At 43.9% G+C, this 15,175-nt stretch overlaps 1 protein-coding gene across 4 annotated transcripts in view; it reads left to right on the plus strand.

Annotated features, from left to right (window-relative positions):
* AOPEP (aminopeptidase O (putative)) overlaps window positions 1-15,175 on the plus strand; it is a 359,188-nt gene that overhangs the window by 245,984 nt on the left and 98,029 nt on the right. For all 4 annotated transcript variants that reach the window (XR_013994463.1, XM_081066804.1, XM_081066805.1 and 1 more), the window contains one exon: window positions 5,783-5,826. Coding sequence is in view for 3 of the 4 variants with exons in the window: in XM_081066804.1 (XP_080922930.1) it covers window positions 5,783-5,826 (44 nt within the window). In the remaining variant the exon portion in view is untranslated. The remainder of the gene's footprint in view (window positions 1-5,782; window positions 5,827-15,175) is intronic.

Consider the following 15,175-nt stretch of genomic DNA (forward strand, 5'->3'; position numbering starts at 1 on the left):
ATCTCATTTTGTTGTTTTGTGACTTTCTCTTTGGCTTTCTTTTTACTGAATTTATGTTCTTATTATGATATTGTATTTAATTTAATTTATTTTATTTATTTATTTTAAAGGGGAACGGGACTTTATTGGGGAACAGTGTGTACCTCCAGGACTTTTCTTACAAGTCAAGTTGTTGTCCTTTCAATCTTAGTTGTGGAGGGCGCAGCTCAGCTCCAGGTCCTACAGTTGCCATTGCTAGTTGCAGGGGGTGCAGCCCACCATCCCTTGTGGGAGTCGAGGAGTGGAACTGGCAACCTTGTGGTTGAGAGGACACACTCCAACCAACTGAGCCATCCAGGAGCTCAGCGGGCAGCTCAGCTCAAGGTGCGGTGTTCAATCTTAGTTTCAGGGGGCGCTGCCCACCATCCCTTCCGAACTCGAGGAATCGAACTGGCAACCTGTGGTTGAGAGTCCACTGGCCCATGTGGGAATCGAACCGGCAGCCTTTGGAGTTAGGAGCACGGAGCTCCAACCACCTGAGCCACCAGGCTGTCCTGTATTTAATTTAATTTAATTTATAGTGTAATGCATTCATGGAGAGTTTTCTTCTGTTCCTTGGATTATGTTTTCTTCAAGACTGGATTCTTTGTCTTTTATGATATGCTTTTTATTTCTGTCTCTCTCTTTATGTGTGTTTTCCTTGTATTAGTTTGCATAGTTGTCATACTTTTCTTCTTGCTCATTCTTAGCATGAGTAGCACTGCCCTGACCTTTTCTCTATTCTCATATGTATTGGAACATTATCCTTGATTTCTCTCCCAACTTGTCTTAGACATGTTTTTCTTCCCCTCAGAGCTACAGTTTGAAGCTTGTATATTATGCATGGAGGAGGTGAAGGGGAAGAGCTCCTTGGAGCTGTATATAGCCTTTGTTGCAAGAACTGGCTCCACTAACTCTCAAAATTTTGTTACGTGTCCCCAGTCAAGACTCTCTTTACCTAATTTGGTTGCAACTTTTTCCCACTGCAGCTATTCTGTCAATTAACATGGTTCCACCAATTCAGCTTGGAGCTGTAGAACCTGTACAATTCATCAGAATGTCATCCTCAGTTGTTTATTTCCCAGGCATTGCTCACCTTTCTCCAACAAACATTTTCATTTCTTCCCAGTCAATAAAGAGGAAAGGTAAAGGTATTCCTGTTTCTTTCCAAATGTGTGGGTATTTGTTAAAATTTTCAGGGTTTGGGCAATTCACCAGTCCCACTACTGCTAAGCATGAGGTTGGAGGTGGTGCAGGGGGAAGGTTGGAAGCTGTGTTGGAATCTTATATTTCTTTCCTTAGTTGTCTCTTTGAAGTTTATGCTACAGGGGTGTACATCTTTCCTTGTTTGGATGCTGCTGGTGAAGTTTTTGATGATTTTTTTTTAATGATTGTGTTTTTGTTGATGTTGCTAGTTAGTTATTGACGAGGAAGGCTGTGATGCAGTTTCTTTACTCAGAAGTCCCAATTTCTTTGTTTTCCAATTTACTTCTTAATCCTTTCCTTTTGAACACCCCACCTCTCCAGCATTTTAGTATTATCATCTTTCTAGCCACAATTAAAACTGTTCTCTTGAGCTTGACAGTGATTTCTTCCTGACCATTTCATTTCTTCTCAATTCTTCCCCTGCCAACACTGTCCTTGCTTCAACATGTTGATTGTTTGTTTTGCCTTTCCTACCTCCCTCTCCCCATGACCAAAGTAATTATTCATAAAACATCTGACAGAAATTACTAATCCTGTGTAATTATCATGCCAATGACAGTTTATCCAGTGGCATCTACATGCACCTGCTTTTTATTGAGTACTTTCACCAGGACTGAGAAATAATTACCAAATTGCCATGTACCAAAATCAGTGTAGTTTTTTTAAAATCATAATGCTTAATGTAGTGTTGTTAGGTGTGAATCAAAAGAAGCTGTCTGGGACTGATCTGATTAGTGTATAGATTATTAGGATAGTAGGAAATGGGGAAAAAAAATTCCTAAAGAATGTGTTTTTTGACTGGGGTGTGGACTTGTAACAGTTGCCAGGGATAGAGATAAAATTTCATCCCAGCTCTCTGTCAAAACAGCAGGGATTTTTTGTTGTTGTTTTGCCTTTGGTTTTAATTATTTTTTTCAGGCATACTGTAGAAGTGGCATTTGTCACCAGCTGACTTTGTCAATAATTCTAGATCAATATCAATGTCGTAAATCCTGTCAATGATCCTAGAATTAGCTTTGAAGGAAAGCCCTCCTTGTCCAATTAAAATTTTTAAGTTGCTTTTATAAAAGTGCCAATACACTGAAGGGAAGAGTGAAGATGGATAAGAGAATTAAAAAGAGGTGGTGAGGGAGGGAGTAATCATGATAGATAATCATAATCTTCCTTGTTATCTCATTCTGTTGTTGTGGAGAGTGGAGAAAAGCTTCCATGATGATTTCCCTCCAGGGACATATGCCAGTACACACACACACACACACACACACACACACACACACACACACACAGCATGAAAACTAGCATTTCACTGTTAAAAATTAGGCCTGTGAAAGGAGTAAGAAGGCCCAAGTGGACTGATTCCACTGATAGATAGTACAGTGACTGCCTGGATGAGACCAGGTGTCTTCTTGGATTGGGTGGATTCCAGGACAGAAGAACACCTAGAACATGCACATGGCCTTTGGGAACACAGGCACCACATTTTAGTGTCACCGGAGGCTCACAGGACGTCCAAGAGGGGACTCAACTGGAAGCAGCAGTGGCGACCAGGTTATTGTCTCAGCACGAGGAAGAATTCAGGAGCGAGACAGATGCAAGAAAGCTCAGGAAGTTTATTGAAACGAAAGTACACACTTCAGAGGGAACTGTGGGTGAATTCAGAGAGTGAGTCGTGCAGATAAAGCTCTCACCCGGGGTATTTATATCTCCCGGAGGCTGAAATCCATGACGTCCCATTGACGTGGCCCATCGGTTTCCTCCCAGTAGGTGGGATCCTCACTTTCCCGCTTTTTCTTCCTTATTTGGTTCTTTTGGAACTGTCACGGCATCAGGTACATGATGGGAGTCATAGCAACCACAATGTAAATGAGATTATAATGACATTATGATTAGCTAAAGGTCAGGTCCCAGTCATAGGGATTAACTGAGCTGGATGAGACTGGTTCTTGTTTTTCTCCAGCTATGGGTGCTGGATACAGTTGCTTGTTACTTGTGTTACCAGTGAGGCACCTCATGTTGTATCCTGGAGGGGGTTGTCAATTTCCTAGGCTACCTATCCTGCCTCATTAGAGATGCTGGAGGTGTTGGGTTTTTGTGACCCAGTGTTATCCCCTAAGACCTGTCCTCCCCACATTGGTTGGCAGACTCCATCTAGCTACTGTGTGGCATGCAGATCTCAGCTTTGAGGCAGGAAGAGGCTAATGGCCACCTGCTTGGAGATGGGATAGGTATCTTTTTTTAAAAATGAAGCAGGTTTTCTTGGGGACCTCCTGTATTTTTCTAATATTCACACAAAATTCTAGAACACTGTGCTCTGCAGTTTTGTAAAGAAAGATCCAATTGTAATTGGAAAATGCAGAAAGGCAGAATTAAGGTTAACTCTGCATTTCCTGGTTCTTATGCAATTAAATTCTCTCTGTTGCCATTGAGTTAATGTAATTTCCCCCCTACATAATTGAGCATAAATTATGGACAAATATGGGATAAGTTGATATGGGCTATAAGGAGATAATGAAGTGAAATTAGTAAGAAATTATATTTATAGTAATTGGATTTTTAAGAAGCAAGAATACTACTTTGCCAATGAAATATCTGCAAAGTAATCTATTAATATATCAGATTGTGATAAATTAATTTCTAATTCAACATTTTTACAAAATAATAATTAAAATAATGACTTTGAGAACCTCAAGCAAAAGTAATTCTTCACATTGTAAATATTGCTCTTGTTTCCTTTGGTATGTCCGCACCCCCTCCCCCCACACACATTGTATCCATTGCAAGAAAGAACTGAAGATTTGAGGCATTATTCTATTTTGGGTTATCCCCTTGCAGTTTTGACTGCATGATCCATGCTTTACATATTACTTTTGGTTTTCTTTGTATCATTTATTTGAGGTGAAGCAGCAATAGACAAGTAAAGCCTTAGAAGGAAAACAGAGTTTGCAAAAAATAAATTTTTCATTAGTGCCCTTCATGGGGAGACTTTGCCTCTGGAAGAAATGGACCTAACCACCCATAAACTCAAAGAAAGGGATGGCTGGCTTCACCGGCGTAGTGATGGCTATGCTTAGTGCGATGATAGAAAAAGAACACCTTGTCATACAAATTGTTTGCAGACTTCCATTCCTCTAGAATTCCATATGTTTGTAATCCGAAGGTCTGCGCTGCTGCTTCCAGCTCCCACTCTGAGGTCAATGGATCTCCTCAGAGCCCTGCACTGACCCTGGCTCTACAGGCTTGGTTTTGCGTCCGGGAGCAGGAGGGGCTTCCCCCTGCAGGGGTGCTCATTGAGCAGTGTCATCGTTGGTAGTCTGAGCTTACACACATGTGCCCTCTCGAAAGACTTGTTTTAAAAGATTTCAATTTATTAAAAGAAAAACTTCAAGTGTAGATCCCAAGAAAGTTCAATATTATTCGTGTTTGCCTCATGTTCTCTATTTTTCCAAAATATATCCTGTCAAACTTCCTGATGATGGGATTTGCTACGTTAACACTAACGTAGCAAATAAAAATGCATAACACCCAGTTAAATTTGGATTTCAGATAAACACCAAATAAGTAATTTTTTAGTGTAAGTATGCCCCCAATTTAACTGGGCATCCTATATTTTATCTGACAAACTTAGTTGAGACCAAATCAAGATTCCCGAATTAGACGGACTAAAAAGATTGGTCACAATATTCAAGGTGCAAATTAAATATAAGTGTGATTTTGAACATTGGTGTGTGAATTTTTTTCGGGCCCTGTAGTACTGCAGTTATGTTTTAAAAGAGTCCTTATCTTTTAGAGTTATTTACTGAAACATTGATTGATGAAATTATGTAATATTTGTGATTCACTTCCAACTAATACAGGAGGCGGATAAGTGAATGGGGCAGATTGGCTGTGGGTTGATGGGCACATGAAGGTTAATTATACTCTTTTATCTACTTTTGAATGTGTTTGAAATTTTCCATAGTAAAGGAAACAGTGGGTGTGTGTGTTAAGTCGTGCCTTTAGATTTAAAAAACTCTATTATTGAAGCATCCTAAATGTCAAGCAAATGAGGATTTGCACAGTGGCCCTAAAAGAGGCTGCAGATGGAGGCAGGGACCGTGAACAATTTCTGGAATTGTGATATCTTTATTTCTCCATTAGGATATTAATTGTCTAGTTAGTCACTAGCCTCGGAGAGTTGAGATTGTTCAGTATGTGACAAGATCTCTAGGGAATGCTCATGAAAAGGAGAACGGGTTAAGTACAGAGGGGCTGTGCTCTATGCTATGGCCAACCTTTCGAACAAAGTGAAACACAAAATGAAATACACTGGGTTAAGTCAAAGTAACAAACATTACATTTTTCCATTTGTTTGTAGTTTTTACAAAACAAATCTATTTAACTGATTGGATTAAAGCCCTGGTAAATTAATAAATTGAGTATATAGTCTAAGAATTCAGCATAGGCCTAGCTTCTCTAGCAGGTGAGCTGTGAGCAGCTGGGAACTCTCGGTCTCTGGCATGACTCCTGGCAGTTATTCATTGAAGGATATCGTTAATGGTTTGCTTTTTTCTCATTCCAGGATTTCCTTCAAATGCTGTTGGAGAACATCCCAGAAGAAAAAAGGTGAGGACCAATTTAGGAATTAAGAGCCCAGTTTTACTTTTAATGCTTAAAATGACCCTACCATTGTTGAGCTTGTTACAACTGAGAAAGTTCAATCTTCCTCTTTTAATAGAGGCAGGGACCTAGCCTAGCCAGCAGGAGTCCTGGGACGATCGACAAAATTTTGTAATGGGGCCACGTAGATATTGGGAGCCAGCGGGCACAGTGGAGCCCCTGAGTCGCGAGCCCCCAAAGTGGTATCTGAGGCAAGCCAAGGACACTGTGGTGTCAGCTGCCATGGAAAAGAACGGAGGAGAAGAAAGTTCTAAAAGTTAGGGTGGCTCTACTTAACGTGACCTAACATGAGGAAACACTGTTTAATTGAAGGTAAAAAAATAGTGTAGTGATAAGAGTCCGGGTTTGGAAGTCAGGATCTTTTGAGGTTCTAACCCCAGCTCTGCCCCTTCCCAATGATAGCATTTGGAGCAGGTAACTTCATCCCATCAAATTTCTGTTTTCTACCCTCTCTGGCAGGGTTTCACGGAGTGTCAAAGGGGATAACATATATGAGAAGCTGGTTCTCAATTAATGATTGGTATAGTTGTAACAGTAATCATCTTCTGTGCATTAGGCACGCATACAGGATTTACATAGAGTACATCACTGGATCCATTACAGCACTCTCCTCCTTCATCATCACCATCACCACCACCATCATCACCATCACCATCATCACCATCACCACCATCATCATCATCACCATCACCATCACCATCATCACCACCATCACTAATATACCATGACCATCACCATCATCGCCATCATCATCACTATCATCACCATCATCATCACCATCACCATCATCATTATCATCACCATCACCATCATCATCATCGTGATTATTATAAGCCTGTTCTCTTGGGAGGTTACTATATGCAGGCCTCAGCTAACCCTCTAAACACCACTATCTGGTGCGTTGTGTTTCCATCCCAGTTTTACAACAGGAAGACTAAGGTACCGAGGGTCTGAGGAAGCGCCAGGGCCCTCACAGCTGGATGTGGCGGGGTTGGGGTTTGCTCCCTGGCAGCCTGGCTCTGGAACCTCTGCTCTCATCCACAGTGTTTGAAATGAGGAGACTGAGGCTCCCAGAGGTTATGCAACTTTCCAAGATGCCTTACTTGGCAAGGGAGCTAGCGCAGACTGGATGAGGGCTGTCAGGCTCTCGCCCACGCTCCCCGCAGTACGAGTCACTGCCCTGGAAAGGAAGACACCCTTTTCCTTGGAGGGGGAGGTATCCCGTTTTAGTCTGGCTGACCACCTCCAGGCATCCAAGGAGGAACGTCTAGATTAGATTCATTCCAACCCTTTCCTTCGCATTGCCCATCTTAATTGAGGCACTCAAAGTGAACACCCCGAAACATAAACTTCTAATGGCAAAATTGGTATTCAGACATTAAAGGAGGCATCTTGAGAAATTAAACATTACTTTGAAGAAGAGCCAACATTACTCTCCTTTCTGACCTACATCCAGTTTTAGCCATGTTTTTCTGCTCAGAACACATTTTCAAATGTAGAAATGAATTGTTTCACACAGACCTCGACTTAGATCCATGCAAGGTTAGACGCCTCCAGGTCCACCGGTCTGTCTTACAGGCAGCCTGTTCTGGGGGTCTTAAAGGTGAGGTGTCAGGCCTCATGTGACGAGGAGGGGATGTGAAATTCAGGGGAGGGTCCAGGACCATGAGGATGTGGAGATTGGTTTCTGAGAATTAGATTTTTGCTTTGCATTTCTGTTTAAAGTCCCTATCTTCGACCTTTTGCCTCCAATTCTTGCTTCAGCAGGTACGCGTGTTGTTGTTAGGCTTCTATGAAAAATCAGGTGGGAGCACACACACATAAAGCAAGACAGTGCATCATACAGAATGAACATAGCCGTGCTGTTTGATAAATTCCTGGATTTCTATACCTTCCTGTTAGCCTTTGGCTGCTGAAGGAAGTCGTACCCAGGGAGACTGCATGGGGCTGCAGTCATTCGCCAAGAAAATTAGCTTTGTCAGGAGGCTGTTTGAAGGAAGTGTGTGGCTGTTTTGGAAGGTCTGAAATAGTTCAGATTTATCATCTGTTCTTTTTAAGCAGAAATACGCGTTTTCTTAATGCAAAAATCACATCAGATATGGTCATCATTCCTAAGGTCAAGAATAATAGTTTACGCGGAAGATTTGTTTTTCTTCTTTTCTTTTGTACCTACCCTGGAATAACTTTTCAGGTATGCTGATAGAATGGAGTGGTTTCCTTAGGAGCTAATGCAGTGGGGAGAAAAAGAAGAAAAGAAAATTAATAGAAATGCCTCCTATTACCGAAGTCTGTTTCTGAGTAATGACGATGCAGTCTTTCAGAATAACTTCTTTGGGCACAAATACAGTAATTTTCATGGAGGCAACACAGTGCATTTTTAGTTTGGGAAGTCTTTCTTTTTACCCTCTTCCTAATAAGGTTATGGAGTTCATTTGATGGCCCTGAGCCCTCTGGCTCTGGGGGACCTGGATTTTATCATTGTGAATATTTATTGAGGTGACACACTGTGGGCCCACAAAGAAACTTTTGTTGTGATTGTGGAAGTTAAGAGCAGCGTCTCTGTTTAATGGTGACCAGCAATCACCAACCTTCTCCTTTGAGGGGAGGGATACCTCTCCCAGTTAGGATCCTGTGTTGGCTAGCAGGTTTAAGCTTCTTTTTAAAATTCACCTTAACAGTTAAGGCAATTTCATTCGCACAGTAAACCTATTTCAGCAAGTATACTGGAATACTTTTTGAAACTCAAACATCTTCTTTCCTGCTAACTAATCTCAGAATCTAATTCAGCTATTGAAACTGTTTACCCTGTTACCTATGCCGCATATTGTACCAATTTTATCTAGGTCTCCAAAGGCCCCACACCTATCCCTGGAGCCTCTAATCTTTGGCCCCTTTGCAAAATGATCCCCAGGCACATCTGTTAGGCACTTGAGCGAGCTGTTCTGAAGAGGGAGAGGTTTTTCAGAGACCAGCCAGTCAGTATTCGGAGCTAGCGCCCTCCGTGTCATACTGCCTCTGCGTTGTCCTTTCGCTTCCATTCAACATTCAAATGTAATTCGATTTAACATTCTCTGTCGAGCACCTCCCAACCAGGCTTTAGGCTGGACACTAGGGAACAGAAAGGAATAAATTCCATGCCTAGCCCTCCGGGGTCTTTTTATCTGCTGAAGACATCTGTGAACAGGTCATCAGGACTCAGTGTAGTAAGTGCTCTGGGAGCTTCCCAGTCCTGGGTGCATGAAGAAAGGTCTCTGCAGTCCTAGCCTCCAGCCTTTAGGCAGAGGTACCAGTGAAGGTTTAAGTAGAGAAGTGCCATCTACAGATTGGAAAGATGCTCTGGGCGGCAGTGTGGAAGATAGGTGGGGGTGGGGAGAACTAGAGGTCAGGAGACCAATTAGAAACCAATACAGCAGTTCACTCAAGAGTTCTAGAGCTGGAACCAAGGCAGGGATGGTGGTGGCAGCAGTGGGGTTTGAGAGTAATGAACAAATCTGAGAGAGATTGCAGAGGGCCACAGATAAGATTGGGTGACGGGTTGTGAAAGGGGAATGGAGGAGTCCAACATGAGCCTGACCTTTCCCTCTTGGCCACTCAGTCTCATCTGAAGTCAAGCTGGAGATACTGGGGCAGCTGTTTTGTCTCGGGAATCCGTGTGGCAAAGAGGGAGTGGGAGGGAAAGCATTTGAAAGTGGAGGCAGGGAGATGAGTTGTGTTTTCAACATCTTCAGTGAGAGGTTTGTTTAAAAGCTGATGTTTTATGAGACCAATGGAGGGAAAAGCTAGACATGCTTAGAAGGAAATCCAGACAAATCCTTATCCAATGTACCCTGCCACCTGATACTGCAACAGTATCAACAGCTGCCGGTTCTTTGCTCGTCAGTTATTGTATTTGTGTTGGTTTTAATTCAATACTTTTCCTCCCCCACGGAGCTCGGTGTACTTGTGTTATAAAATGTTGCGTCAGCAACCTTCATTATCTACCCAAGCACAAATAACTTGTTTGATTAGGAAAATAAATAACCATGTGCATGGCTTTGCGTTGTACGTGGCTTGTGACCACATGTGGAGAGGACACTTAAAAACATTAATTACTGAAATTTAAAACCCACACAGAAGGTAGGTTGTGTTCCAGAATAAGAGCATTTTTCCACTTCAGACTCAGCACTGAAGTTCCCAGAGCTTGCCTCCGTCTTGTTCCCGAACTCCCAAGGTTTTTTCCATTTATCCCTAAGTTCATGTGCAAGGTGCTGGACCATGGGCTTTCCTTCAGAAGCTCGGATAGAACGTGATCTTTAGATCTTTTAGGAGTGATAAAGACATTTCTCCCGATCAGCAACAAGTCCACAGGCACAGGTGGCAGATATGGCTGACTGATTCCTCCCCATCCTGGTCAGCCCACCCTCAGACACCCACTGCAGGAGCATCACGGCACGTGCACCGCCATCTCCACACAAGCCTGAGCTACTTCTATGTACTTGAACGTCTCGAAGACCAGAGCTGTCGGTCCCTTGCTGGGCTTCTAAGCAACCTCGGGCCAGGCGGGCCAACATAGTCTTTCCCCTGTTGCATTAACAGCATGTGACCGCATTTATAGCTCACAGGGCCTGCAGACGGAACTCTGACACACAGAGTTGCCCTGCGGGACTTTGGAGTTCAGCAAGGAATCTCCCTAGCCTGAGGACTGACCCACCTGCTGCTCCCGAGACCCTGGAGGCTTCAGTCAGGAGCCCAGTCAGGAGCCGGAAGTGCCGCCCTCTGGCACAGGTCCTGAGGGCATGTAGATGAGTCTGTGTATTGTTAGCTGTCCGTACAAAATCAATTTCCATAGTGATCAGACATGCAGAAGAGTAATTTCCTGTAAGTCCTGGGTCCCAGGGAGGTGGAAATGTGTCTGCTTGTCTGTTGTGATGATTTAAGCCTTATAACCTGGGAGGGAGGGGGATTAGACTCTGCGTGTCTTGGTTAGAAAAAGTCAGCTTTCCGCTTTACCACTGCTGTACATCCACACCCAGACCTAAAAATTCTCCTGCACCGTCATCTCAATAGTTACGGTCAAACAGCAAAAGCTACGAACACGTTATCTTTTTTTCCTAAAACATGCAGTCCATTTCTTCCCTGAGAATTAAGCATTTTCACGCAGTCTCTCATAATTTCCTTGGGAGGTAAGGCCACTTAGAGGATCCTAGAACAATTTTTTAGCAGCTGGAGTTAACGCTTCCATCTTCCTCTCGGAGTGTAACACCTACTCCACGTTAGCGATCTGCAGACAGGCCTAGGTGCGGCGCTGAGACTGGGAGTCTGGGAGCCCCATCTTGTCTTCAGCCCTTTGTCTGGGTTGACGTTGACCAGTCTTCTTATGCTGCAGTTTTTCCATCTGCTAAAAAGCCGCACAACAATTGACACCCACTTCACAAGGATATTACGAGGAATGAAGTGATAATGGTTGTAAGATGCTTTGAACCTTTCCAGAGGAAAGTGATCTGAAAACACATGTTCTCTTCCCTCAAGAGGGAGTGTCTTTTGCTCCTGGATGCAGCTGACCAGTGAACTCTCCTGCCTTCACTCTTTTGCCCCTCTCACGGGTCTCCCCATCTCGTCAGAACTCTAATCCAAGTGCAGACAAACAGGGCAACAGCAGCAGAGGCCCGACCATCTTCAGCAAGAGAGATGTGAGCAAGAAGGAGGAGTCAGCTTTGTTTGGAGCAGGCTCGTCTGCACCATAATCATAAAGTGATGTTTCAGCATGCCTGAGTTCAGCACAGAAAGAAAAGGGGCTCTGCAGCCAGACAGTGTAGGTTGGAATCCCTACTCTTCATAGTCACTGTGTGGCCTTGGATAAGCCCCTTAACCTCTTGGAAGCTTTATTTGCTCACCACTAAGATAGGGATAATAATATTTGTCTTGCACAGATATTGTAAAGTTTAAATGAGATTTTGTTTGTAGTGTGTGGTATATAGTAGGTGTTCAGTAAGCAAGAACTACTCCTTTTACACCTTTACATGGCAGTGGATAGAGGCATTTTGTTTTGTTTTTGGTGCCACTGTATAATAGTATGTGTGTGTGTGCAAATACTAGATACGATAAAGGAAAATTTGTCTTAATACTTTCCAGTGAAATAACCCTCACCTGGCCTGGCCGGTTGTCCAGGTTGTAGACTGTGGTGTGCATTGTACGTGGGCGTACACATTCCATGGAAAGTATCCTGCAGAGAGCCAGGGGGCCCCTTGTGCTCACGCCCTCTCTCACCCCTCCAGCAGGACTCGTCCAGCACTGCCCTCCACTTTCATCCCCTGCGTCCCACCCCCATTTAGGCCTCCTCCCGTCACCTATCGTTTGAACATATTCACAGCCTCCCTTTTAGTCTCCCTGCTTCCAGCTTCTTCTCTCTCAGTTATTCTTCTTCAGCTCCATTCTGTTCATGCCATTCTGCAGCCTTGCTTCTGAGTTTCCTTGAAGCCATGGCTCAATGGCAAGACTTCAGGGGCCTCACAGGACACCCCAGTTCCTTTCCCATCTCATGCTATGTGCCAGCCCCGCCGGCCATTTCTCTGGCTACTGCCTCTGCTCTCCTTGCCCTGCCTGTACTTTTCTTCCGTTTCTACTGGTCCGGCCCCATTGTTCAGAATAACACAGCTTTCCTCCATGACAGTTCAAGCCTGCCTCCTTTAAGAAGACTCCCCTAATACACCTCCTGTTGTCCTCCTTCCTGAAGCAGTCAGAGCCTCTTCCATACATGTAGGTCCCCACATCTCTCCACAGGCACAGGCAGCATTCTGACTTACGTCCTCTGTGCCCCTGTCAGACAGCCTGGCACTGGGGTTTCCCATGTTAGCCTGCCCCAGTCTGTGCCCTCCTTCCTTCCCTCCCTCCCTCCCTCCTTCCTTTGTGCCCAGTGGGTATCCACCGAGTGTTTGGCACATAGAGAAGCCTCTGCCTATCCTCAGTCTCTGGTGAAGACCTGGACCTCACTCAGTAACATTCCAGCACTCAATTCCCCAGCCCCTCTCCATGCCACCCCTAAAGAAGTGTCTTCAAGCTGTATCCCCGAAGGAAATTTATGTCCGTGTCCTCTTACGTACTCCTCCACGGGCATGCACAACAGCTGTTCACCATCTTTTGTGGAATCACTCGGAAATGGCTATGAAGTCACTCCCCAGACTTCTCTACTTCAGGATATTTAATCCCAGTGCCCTTGACCTCCCTCTTTGATCATCACTCCTACTCTTTTCTAAATTCTTTCTAAATTCTCCATCTTCCTCTGAAGTTGGAGAAGGCTTAAGACTAACGTTTTCCTAGAATGCCACAGCACAGTGAAGCTCAGGTCGGAGTCAGCCTCTTGCTAGGGCTCTCCTTAGTATCCCTTGAAGGTCCGGTGACAGGACCCTGGGGCTCCAGACACAGGAGTGTCCTGTCTGGCTGGAAAAGAAGCGAATGAGAATGAGCTGCTTAGGGAAAAGCACCAGTGAGGGAAGGACAGAGAAGAAACGGGCCCTTGCCCCTAAATCAGGGCAGACACAGAGAAGGCCTACAGCCTCCCCAGCAGCTCGTCCCCCAGGGCAGGAACTTGACCCCCACAAGTGACCTGACCTTGGTCCTCCCTCCCCACCCCCTCTCCGGCCAGACAAGTTGGGAATGTCTACATTCCTTTCAAAGAAGAGCAGGGCTTCACTGAGCATCTTGTCCTCAATGGAAATTCTAAAATGTCTCTTAACCTTCCAGCCTCACACTCTCCATCAGAAAACAACTTCACGCCTCCTTGGACACTTATCTAAAGTGGCCCCTTCAACCCCACTTTCCTCCTCCTGGCAGAGTAGTTATGCCAACTAAGGGCATTTCCAGCACCTCTCCCTGCTGCCCACCAAGTAAATCCAGTCCAAGAAAGAATCATAGCAGCTCTGAGAGCTGCTTCCTCTCATCCAGTTGCCCCAGTGTGTGTTCACACACACTCACACACAGGCACATGAGTGCACACACACACTTCCACACTCCCACACTCTCACAGCTTATGGAGGGGGCTTGGCCATTTGCACTCAGTTTGGTGCTGTTAAATGACAACAGAGAAGCAGTGGGGACAGGCCCAGGGATGACAGCACCTGACCTTTCATACAAGGCATGTCCTGCAGCCCCACTGAGTCTGGGAACCTCGACCAGCGGACTCGGGGGTTTTACCACTGTGTTCCCCTGAAAATAAGATCTGGCCGGACCATCAGCTCTAATGCGTCTTTTGGAGCAAAAATTAATATGACTCAGTCTTACATTATATTAAAATATTTTGTAAAATATTACAAAATTTATAAAATATTATTAAAAATAAAATGATATTGTATTATGTTATATAAAATATTTTATAAAACATTATTTTATTTTATAAAAAATAATTATTTTTATATTTTATAAAAAATAATTTTATTTTATAAAAAATATTTTATAAAATATTTTATAAATTATAATACAATATCATATAATATAACAATATAATATAAGGTATAATGTAATACCGGGTCTTATATTAATTTTTGCTCCAAAAGACCCGTTAGAGCTGATGGTCCGACTAGGTTTTATTTTCGGGGAAACACTGATCTCCTCCAGCTTCACTTCTGCCCTCTCCCCTGCCCCAGCCTAATACCACAGGTGGGTATCATCTTGAAAATGAATCCAAAACACTTTCCCTGCTTAGTCCTTCTTTCCCCCCGTGTATTTTTTCTGTTTTGAAATAGCAGCGGTTACCTCTTTCAGCTGCCTTTGCTCTTGCCCTGGCCAGCGGAAAAAAATGCACCAGTGACATGCTTCTCCCTGCGGAAGAAAAGGAAGGGGACAGAGCAGTCAGCCCCTCCTCCCCAGTGCCCCCAGGCCCATGGCTCCCCCCGCCTGTCTCCCTGTGCCCGGCCATAGCACAGTCCACCTGGTGAAGGGAGCACTGGGTCTTCAGCACCTCAATTAACAAATGCAGACTGCACCCATCTTTTCACAACTTCTTTTACAATTCCAAAAGGAAAAAAGGGAGGGAATACTATACATAGAAAATGTAATATATAAAATGTAAAATAAAAAAGATACACATCTTAACAACTTGGGACTGTCTTACTGGAAAAGGTGATTATTGTCTTAAAAAGGAATGATTTCTATTGCGTGAACAGTGAAACATGTTTTCATTCATTCAAATAAGAAACATCCATAAGGATCCTCTTTTATACCAATAACTGTTTCAAGTGCTGGGTTAGGAAGTGAGTAAAACAGGCGTGGACCCTGATCCCAGAGAGCTTCGATCCAGTGAGGAGACAGTTAAAATCTAGTA

The sequence above is a fragment of the Rhinolophus hipposideros genome, assembly GCF_964194185.1.
Source record: "Rhinolophus hipposideros genome assembly, chromosome: 11".
NCBI classification, from domain to species: domain Eukaryota; kingdom Metazoa; phylum Chordata; class Mammalia; order Chiroptera; family Rhinolophidae; genus Rhinolophus; species Rhinolophus hipposideros.